Raw genomic sequence first — 10,013 nt, forward strand, 5'->3', positions numbered from 1 at the left:
GGTCAGATCCACTGAAGACAATTGTCCACTGCTAGGACTAGGAGAAAATAAATCAGCCGGTCAGATTAGATACATCATCCATGTAGATGGAGGTTCAATTTCAAACAGGAGGTGCCTCAGAGTCCTGTGAGAAATGCCACAAGATGGTCATCTTAAAATCTGACCCAGAAGAAAGGCTCTTCTGAGTCTGGAAAAACTAGACAACCTGAAACAAGTCTGTATAACCCTTCTAGATTTTTTATGTACTCACCATTAAAACCCCAGACACACAGTCCCATTCTGAAGCTCTCAAAGAAGATTTTTAATTATTTTAACAATCACTTCAGGTGTGACAAACCTTTCCAGCCCTCAGGAGTTGAGTTCCATATTTACACCCACACTTCCAGAAGTGGATGACTAACATTTTCCCCCTCTCTGTTATGCAATGGTAAACACCTACATGCGGTGTCTTCCACCCATGTGAGTGACAACATTGACCCAAGTTCTTAGGCACCTGTAGCCATAGTTTCCACATCAGGTTTTGCCCAGTGAGATCACTTAATACTTTCAGTAAACATTGCTGAGTCATGGGATCAGTGACATTTCCACCTGTTGTTTCCAGAATATTATATTGGTTGTGACTTGAGAGAATTTTAACTTTCGAACTTTCAATCCTGACCTATAGCCTGATAAGATGCTTCACATCTTCACTGTTATTTGGGTCCTGGATCTGTAAAAGCAGGAATTGTAATCTCAGTTTATTAAATATGGAGCAATCTCAAACGCTTCTCTTCTCTTTTTCCTCTGTTAGGTAGGAAATAGTTAATGTTAGCACAGGGGATTTTGATTTTGGGGTTTTGTTCTGGGTTATGTTTTGTTGTGGGAGGGGGACTGTTGGTGGGGTTTTTTTGTGGATGCTTTTTGTTGTTTTAAGAGAGGACCTTCTGTCCTGCTTTTAAACTTAGCACATAACAGTAGCGCTGGATGCAACTGAAGACCAAATTGGAGAGGAAGGATGTAAAGGAATCAAAAGTAGCATAAATATGCAGCCTTTCTTGCACCAAATGACCCAAAGCATACCAGGCAATGCTAATAGCAAAAAGCAGGTATAGTTTCCTTAAGCCCTCTATTTTTTCCCTCATAAACCTAGTACATTTGGACACATTGTCACTAAAAGACACTCTGCAGCTTTCAATACTAGAATCAGGACTGAGTAATAAATAGCTTGGAGAAAAGCAAGGAAACAACTTTATTTTTCCCAAGTCTGAACTGAACCGACACAGGTTTTTTTGGCGGATAGCAGGAGCACTGCAGACTATTCTTCTGAGACAGCTAAACGGGATTCCCTTTTATAAATACAGCACGAAACCATGAAAGCTTTGGTACCAAAAGAAATCTAACAAACAGCAGATAAAATTTTTCCCACAGAGGTAGGAAATAACTAACTCAATGATGTCAACACATCAATTCTGCCAACGTTTTCCTAGGAAGGTGCTGAAACACAGTTGTTTCCTTAAGGAGGTTTAAGCATTTCCTTTTAATGAATTGCCCTGGTATTTAAAAAAACTCAAGCTCTTACAAGCACACAGCACTGGTTAGCACCAAACATACCGGCTGGGCGCCAGGTTGTTTCCATCCTGAGCTGGACTCAGGACAAGCCTCTGGCATCCTAGTGCAGCCCTGCCGTCATACAGATCCACATCTTTGTGAAGACAGCAAACAGGTCCCTACATTGGGACTTTGGACTCTTAATTCTGTTCCCTACTTAGTCAGTAACCTTAAAGTAGATCTAAAAAATGGGACTTTTTTTCCCATTTGTAATTCTCATCTAAAGGGCTTTGATATCTACAGCTGAAGAGATTAGATTAAAATACCATTTTTAATTTTTTAAAAGCAGCAGTAGGTTATATAAAGTTTATAAAAATCTATGGATTGCCACTTCTAATATTTAGAAGCTTAATAACCTTAACATACTTTTGAGATACCTGTATTCTCTTCAGCAAGCCCTTGCTTTAGAAAAATGTTAAACAAGACTTAGCGCATAGTTCCATTCTCTCCATGTACAAATAAGAAGGCATGTAAGTTGGTTTAAATTTTAAATTGAGTCACTGGCGGGGGAGAACAAAAAACTTTACCTTTGCTAGACTACACTTCCGCTTTGATGAAAAGCAGTTCATCCTTAAGGCTTCTCTCGTCTGTGGATTTAAAAAAAAAAATTTAAAGGGAACAGTTTCTCACAGTGTAGAAAATGTTCATGTAATCCAGACCCAAGTACCTTTCTGTCCAAAAGTGTCCCAAACAACAGGATGAAGAAGCCCTAAAAAATTGAAAAAAGTTAACAAAACCAGCAAAACCACGTGAAGTTTCTTAAATGCTTCTGCATGTCATTTACTTAAGGATAGATTAAAATAATGTTTTTATCAGTGTAATAGATCTCATCACCTATGATTCAGATAACAGCAATGTGCAAAATGAGTTTATCCACCCAGGTCCCACGGGCTCTCCAGGAATGTCAAGAATGGGTATATAACCCATGCTAATTCTCATTACAAACTGGACTGATGGGTTACATACCAGGACTTTCCCAACCCACTTAGTAGCAGTATTAGCCAAGAGCAGCTAAGGCAGACTGGCTATGCAACGGTACGTCAGGTAACATCGGATGTTCATACTGCTGAGTTAAACAAAACCATTTTCAACGGCAAGTGAGAATTCTCCGTGGATTTGTGAAATGATGAGACACCTTTGCAATTACTGGACATGAACCAGTGTATTTTATGTTTAACATAAATTCACCATCTTAATTCTTTACATCACACTTTACGCGAACTAGTTAGTTCCATTACCCATCTGCAGCTACTACGTCAACGCAGGGTACCTAGTGCATGCACTGTGCAAAATAGTTAAGCTGAAAGGAAAGCTTAGATCGTGTTTTTCATGCACAGCTCAAGCTGCCAGCCTCCCCTTAGGTCTGCTACCTTTTCCCAAGTTCAGCAAAGTCTAAGCACATGCATTCCCAGTCTCGCTGAATTTACCTGGAAGGCATTCAGTAGGGCAAACGTAACATGGAATGCCAGAGAGTGACTGTCGACAATCGTTGCTAGTCCAAACCCCCAGGTGAGACCCAGAAGAGGTGTCAGAAGGGCAATGTTTTTGCTAATTCGGATCACGTTGCTCAAATCTTGTACCTTGCAGCCTTCTCCAGCAGATGATCTCCCAGTCTTCACCACAACCACCACCACCACAACCACATTCACAACAATGATGCTCAGAGCGGGTACAACAAAGGCCAAAAGGGCTTTTGTCTCATACCAATTGAGCCAGCAGGCTCCGCTCCTTAAATACCCGTTTTTTGGTTCAGTCATAGCAACAGTGAGGATAGATATGACCAAGGGACATCCATATCCAATAGAGAATGCAGTAGCTATGAATACAGACCTTGTTATCTTAAAAAAAACTAATAATAATCCATAGAGAATCAAGAGGCCCAAAGTAAACATCCAAAAAAATAAGGCGAGATAGAAAAAGTGAAGGAAAAAAGTGGCTGCTACACACAACTGGTAGTTTAGAGCTGTATTGTGCACAATAGCCGCCAAGATGAACAAAACATCAGCAATGAGAAGCGATGTAGCAATGTTGACCAAACAAAAATGGCGCATGTAGGTTATTTCAGTTTTTGTAACATGGTGCCAGACAACAGCCTCGATGGTAAGGCAGAGAACCAAGCTGAAAATGGAAAGACCTAACCCTACACGTGTAATGTAATCCAGCACTGCATTTCGCAGCATGGTGGGGGACATCAAAATGGAGAAGGATTTGAATGTCCGATGGTGATGCTTGCAGATACAAACAACATTGCTGATGTTGTCCGACTTCATTGTGCATACCCTGTTATCCCATCTCCTTTCAGTGGAGTGCCACCCAACACATTGAGCCTTGACGTTCTCCAGTTTATTCACCTTTTCGAAGGTGAGCAAAACATGCCGGAGCTCTTCTGGCAGAGACACCGATAACACCATTCCATTCACAAAACCAGGGTCCAACCGGCTGGTTTCTATAATGGCACCAAGCGTTGGAAATGCAATGCTGACAGCTTTGGAAGTCTTGGGTAACTTCAAAAGCTCTTCTTCTGGAATGGCCACATGCCCAGTGATATTGCCTGTGTTATTGAACTCCATGGAAAAATCAAAGCTCTTCACTGAGGTATTTTTATGTATGCTGTAGCCTTTTGTAGAGATGAAGTGTTCCTGTATACTTTCCGACCCATTCATTAGAAGAAGTTTCCCAGCAAATAAATTTACTGAGTCCAGTAATATCGAACCAGCATTTCTGTCCCTTACAAAAGCCCAGTTGGAAATGATGGAGCTATTCAGAATATGGTTTGCTATCCTGCTGTAACTCTGAAACAAACAAGAAAAAAAAAATTTTTTTAATGTTAAAAGAAACCAACTGTTATTCCACTGGCAGAGTCTCCAGAAAGGCTCATTTAATTCAAGAGTGATTTCTATAAAGGGAATACTCTTCTTTGACAATGCAGGTTCCCATGATCCATCCTAGTCAAACCCAAACATCTTGAAAATCAAGACACCTAAGTTCTATTCCAGACGCTGACCCACTATGCAGGTCTGCTTACATCACCCTCCCTACACTTCTTTCCCCACATCTCTGATTCCTGACTTTATCAGGGAAAGGTTTCAGTTTCCATTGTGCAACACACGACAACACAGCTGCAGGTCAGCATCTCCAAGGCTGCCTTCCCTACAGTGTCATACTTTAAAAATGATTTCTCCCTCGTACCTCTCTCCCATGTCTGTAACAGCAGTTTCTGCAAACTTTTGCTCTTAAAGAAAGTAAATTCCAGAAAATATTATTACCATACATGAATAGGTCAAACAGTTTCTCTGATTACAAAACATGGCCCTCTCTGGAAACTTTCCAGGTAATCTCCATGTGACTTGCAGCCACCGCTTCATTGGTAGTGGCTATAAGGACAAAACATTGTATGGATGCTCTGGCAAGCTCAGAAACAAGTCTTGAAGCCCATAAAAGGAAATACCTGCATTTTTCCTCTATTGACATTCTCTGATAACAGCATGGAAATATTCTTTAGCAATTCCACTATATCAGCAATGTTTCCTGGAATGGCTGGTGAAGACAGGATATCTGGGATGATGCATGAAAAGTCAGCTTGGCAGTTACTATTCCCATGGTCATCAGCACCAAAATATTTTGCTCCATCTCCAGGCCTCCCATGCACTGGCTTTCCTTCCCCTACAACAGGAAGGTGTCCTCCAGCAACACTAACATGTCCTCCAGAGCTTGGAATGAGTTCACATTCAGAAATCCTCTGGAGGGAGGAAAACAAATTTGAGAAAATTAATAAACAGTGAAAATGAAGCTACGGCTACAACGAAGCAAGAGGTACAGTGCTGGGGTGTGCAATGAATGTGCCAGATGGCCTGAAACCAGGGACCAAAGCTCGCCTGAGAAGAATGTCTTGTTTGTACAACACACATGAAGGAAGGGGCAAGAACTAAATTCAGTGCTTTATTCTTGAAGTGACTTGAAAAAATGTTCTATATTTTGTAGTTGGGGAGAATTTACCATGAATCATCTGTTTATTACAGATAATTGTGTTGCACTTTTCTCAGGTTCATTGTCTTGGTTTAGATCCATGTAAAAAACATAGGCCAAGTCAACAAGGCAATTTCATTTCTGAATTACGTTTCCACACAGGAATTTCACAAATTCATTTCCCATCACTTGATTTAAGATGAAGTCAAAGCCTGTTACCAAAGCAAGCTGTATTTTAGGATCACATTTCCTTCCCTTTGCTCAAGATGTAAAAGGCATGGAGGAAGGGGGTGTCTTTGCAAGAAATTATGATGCCAAAGTTGATGTGTAACAGTTACCTCACCTGAAAAAGGGACTGAACATCCAGGCTTGCACAGGTGTCTGTGAACATTTGCCACTCTCTGTCGTTGCAGACAAACCTTGACTCCCCATGGAAGGGGGGAGAACAAGGCTGAATGCAAGTAGCTCCGTTATCTTTGCATGGAATGAGATTTACACACCCATCTGCAAAATAAGTCAAGCAGGTATTGTTATAAGGTGTAAGATGGCAGACCATGATCCATAAGATGAGTATCAGGGGTAAAGTATTGATCGCTGATAACGTCTCACAAAAAATTAAAAAGACAAAGTATTCACTGTACCTTGCTGATTACCAGTCTTTGATTCCTTACTGAGAACCTGAAAAATACAGAAGAGTAGAATGTAGATTGAACATTAAAATAAAGAAGATGACTTCTTGGCACAAACCGCAAAGGTGATTTCAAGGCCAAAATAGTCCTTTTGAAGTCCAGAAGTCTTTTCAAGGTCCAGAACGCAGAGCTCATGGCCCCTTGCTCATGCAGATCAATTGACAACTCTCTACTAACAGTTTGCCTCTATATATTAAGGCTTCAGTTGCACCCTTTTGCTGAAGTGACATACTGAAGATGGGCAAGGTGGGCAAGATCGCACATGCCTCCAGCAGTTAATACTCAGTCAAAACGCCTGTATTAGACTTAAACTCACCAGTATTTTTCTGTTGATGGGAATATGTGATTGACGAGCATATGCAATCCATATGACTTTTGCTATAAGATAAAGCTACAGTTGTACAAATACCAATAGCTGCTTTGTTCCTCTCCTGACTGGGAAGGAACCGCAAGGCAGACATACTGGGCTCCTGCGGGCAGGACCGCTTGCTGGGACTGAATGTCACACAGCCAGGCACAATCCAGAACAGCTTCCAGCACTGCTTGGTCAAATGGTCTATCACCTACAACCAGCCAAGCCCTGCCCAGTCTGGAAGCAAAGCTTGGCTACGTGATGCCCTGGAAATTGCACTGTTACTGCTGGGTAGAGCAGGCTGAACAGCAGATTTCTAACACTCCAAGAGTTGTGCTGGAGGTTGCTTGGCATATTGAACGTATTAAATACTTCAGAGTACTTTATCCTGTAGTGACAGGACAAGGGCCAATGGTTTTAAACTGAAAGAGGGCAGACTTAGATTAGATGAGGAAGAAATTCTTTACAATGAGGGTGGTGAGACACTGGCACAGGTTGCCCAGAGAGGTTGTGGATACACCATCCCTGCAAGTGGTCAAGGTCAGGTGGGATGGGACTTTGAGCAACCTGATCTACTGAAACTTACCCTGAGAGCAGTGCACGGTGCGGCCAGGAAGAAGTGCATAGCCCAAAGGAGGAGGCAGTGGGCTACCCTCACATCCATCGCCTTGCATTTACTGCTTTCCTCCTGGAAGAGAGAGATGTTAAAGAAGTTAGAAGTTTAGTGTTTTCACCTGTGAAGATAGTCCAGTTCCTAATAAGAGAGCAGCTAAAGTGTTCTAAACATCCCAAAGACTGTCCTTACTAGCTTGCAAGGTAATTTTCAGACATTTATCATTTATTAACTTTTTAAATGAGAATTATTTATGAACTTTTACTTAAAAATTAAAAAAAAATTAAAAAAAAAATCTATCCAACGCTGGAAGTTACTGCATCAATAATTTACTGTAAACTGCAAGGTAGAGAGCTTATTAAAGCAGTTCAGCCTGTGGTTCCCTTTTGAAGTGATTTAAGACAGCCTCGCCTCCACTGGGTTCAACACTGCTACTCTCCCTCTCCTCGGGCAGTTCGTGATGAGACCTGCCATTTGAGGCAGGAAACTCGGGCCCTTGGGGCTCGGATATAAGAATCTCAGAAACAGGGACCAGACTGAGCTAAAGTGTTACTTGCTTTGCAGAAGGATTCAGGCATCTGCTCCCTCCATGAAGTTTCCCATGGTCTTTGGTAAAAGCTTAATATCCTGGGATGCAACTTGTTATGGGCATATTTGCTGGAGAAAAATAATCCAGTAAAGGGAATGAGGAAAAAATAATGCACTACATCAGATCTGATTATGAGATGCCATACGTGTCCAAGGCAAAAGCAGCAGCTGCTGTGGATTCAACAGAACTGAGACACAGTGACTTCCATTACTGGATGTACAAGAGATTAAGCCATGTACTAAAAAAACAAAAAAAGTCCATTAAATGGGTGCAAGGTGAGAAAGCAGCATGATGGCTGCTTTTCAGAAGATGCACACAGGAGAAGGCTCGTCAAGTCACCATGCTTTGATGGAAGACACTCAACTTTCCCCCAATACGTACTGATCAGGACAGAGGATGCCGGAACAGAAGGGGTCCTGCCCTCATGGAGCAAAGATGTGTTTTTCTATCCAAGAAACTCCAGGCTACCACCATCTGATGGCAAAGGGCCAGGCTCACAGCTGGCTGCCCCCTTCATCTGTGACATTTGCTCACCTTAATGTATTTTTAGATCTGCAGGTTTATTACTTAATTATGAGAAGATATAAAAGGAAGAGATAAATTTATGCACTGAATTTCTGAGTTAGCTCTAATGGAGAATGTCGTGCCAGCCTCTTGATCAACTGATATTAGCAAAAGCATTTTCTGGGTTTAAAGCTAGTGACCATTAGCTCTTCTAAGGAAATAAAATGCATGAGAAGAAATGAACCAAAGGACTCAGATCAATATTGCTGAAGAAGAGGAGGTAGCTGGGAAACACCTACAGGTCTGAGTCAAAGGACTGTAATGAATTCTTTTCCAATTTTTGCAGTCATTAAATGTTTGTTGTATGCTCATAGCCCTAATTCTATTTCACAACTGAGAATCCTTGAGCTCATCGTTTCATCATTAATTAATTCATATTCATTTTGTATTTAATCACTGATGTAACTCCACCTAGGGCTGTTACCTTTAAGTGAGGTAGAAATCTGGGACAGCTCCAGGTATCTAAGGCTCATCGAGATACCAGCGCGTGTTACCAGTGAAACACTGATCTCGTTCAGTTGCATTGCTTGACTCATCATGGAAACCACCCAGTCTCACCACTGCAAGAACATGCCAAGGTAACTACTATGCAGCAATAGAAACTTAGAGAAAAACAAGTAATACAGCAGCAAGTCACTGTCACTTTAGGGAAAAAACATGGATATATTGACATAAGGCCATGTGAAAGCATATGCAGCTATTCCTCTCACTCCAAAGCATCAAATTACAGCACTTCAGGTATCCTTCATCTATCCTTCAGATAGAGAATGATATATACCTAATCATAGTCTACTGCCACTAATAGGAACACCCAGTGTGAATGCAGGGTATCAGACGGTGATCTCCTGGTCCAAACTCAGGCAATGCACTTTTTTTGGAGAAAAGTCCATAAAAAGCAACTGAGCTGTTAATCCAAGACACCACAATTACAAACTTAACACTTTTTGAAAGTCATCCCCTGGATGAAGAACACCTTTGTCCCTCCATAGAATCATAAAATAGTTTGGGTTGGAAGGGACCTTTCAAGGCCATCTTGTCCAACCCCCCTGCAGTGAGCAGGGACATCTTCAACTCGAGCAGGTTGCTCAGAGCCCCGTCCAGCCTGACCTGGAATGTTTCCAGGGATGGGGCATCTACCACCTCTCTGGGCAACCTGGGCCAGGGTTTCACCACCTTCATGGTGAAAAATTTCTTCCTTCTATCTAGTCTAAATCTGCCCTCTTTTAGTTTAAAACCGTTACCCCTTGTCCTATCACTACAGGCCCTGCTAAAATGTCTGTCCCCACCTTTCTTAGAAGCCCCTCTCAGCCCTGGCAGAGGCACTAAGGTCTCCCCGGAGCTTCTCTGCCCCAGGCTGAGCCCCCCCAGCTCTCCCAGCCTGTCCTCCCAGCAGAGCTGTTCCAGCCCTCGGAGCGTCGCTGGGGCCTCCTCTGGTCCCGCTCCTGTCTTTCCTGTGCTGAGGAACACAGGCACACAAGCAGCAGAGTTGTCAGAACCCTCTTATGTGGAAGGGACTTCCTAGTAAGACGATAATTCCATACCCTCAGCTATCTCCCACCCAACTCAGGAGATTGTCACTAGCTGCTGATCCTCCTTCTGCAGCTCACTTCATTTGGTCACAGCACCCCAAGGGGGGAAAAGCCCTCAACAGGA

At 42.3% G+C, this 10,013-nt stretch overlaps 1 protein-coding gene across 1 annotated transcript; it reads right to left on the reverse strand.

Annotated features, from left to right (window-relative positions):
• Nucleotides 1-2,114: 2,114 nt before the first annotated feature.
• LOC104628588 (probable G-protein coupled receptor 115) lies at nucleotides 2,115-7,258 on the reverse strand (the record flags this gene model as incomplete). The annotated part of the gene is made up of 7 exons (XM_010297228.1): nucleotides 7,181-7,258; nucleotides 6,195-6,231; nucleotides 5,897-6,057; nucleotides 5,036-5,326; nucleotides 3,015-4,379; nucleotides 2,255-2,296; nucleotides 2,115-2,174 (listed from the first exon to the last, which is right to left on the reverse strand). Coding segments are annotated over exons 1-7 (2,034 nt in total), but the record flags the coding sequence as incomplete, so codon positions are not given.
• Nucleotides 7,259-10,013: the final 2,755 nt, after the last annotated feature.

The sequence above is a fragment of the Phaethon lepturus genome, unplaced genomic scaffold (genome assembly GCF_000687285.1).
Source record: "Phaethon lepturus isolate BGI_N335 unplaced genomic scaffold, ASM68728v1 scaffold12831, whole genome shotgun sequence".
Classification (NCBI taxonomy): Eukaryota; Metazoa; Chordata; class Aves; order Phaethontiformes; family Phaethontidae; genus Phaethon; species Phaethon lepturus.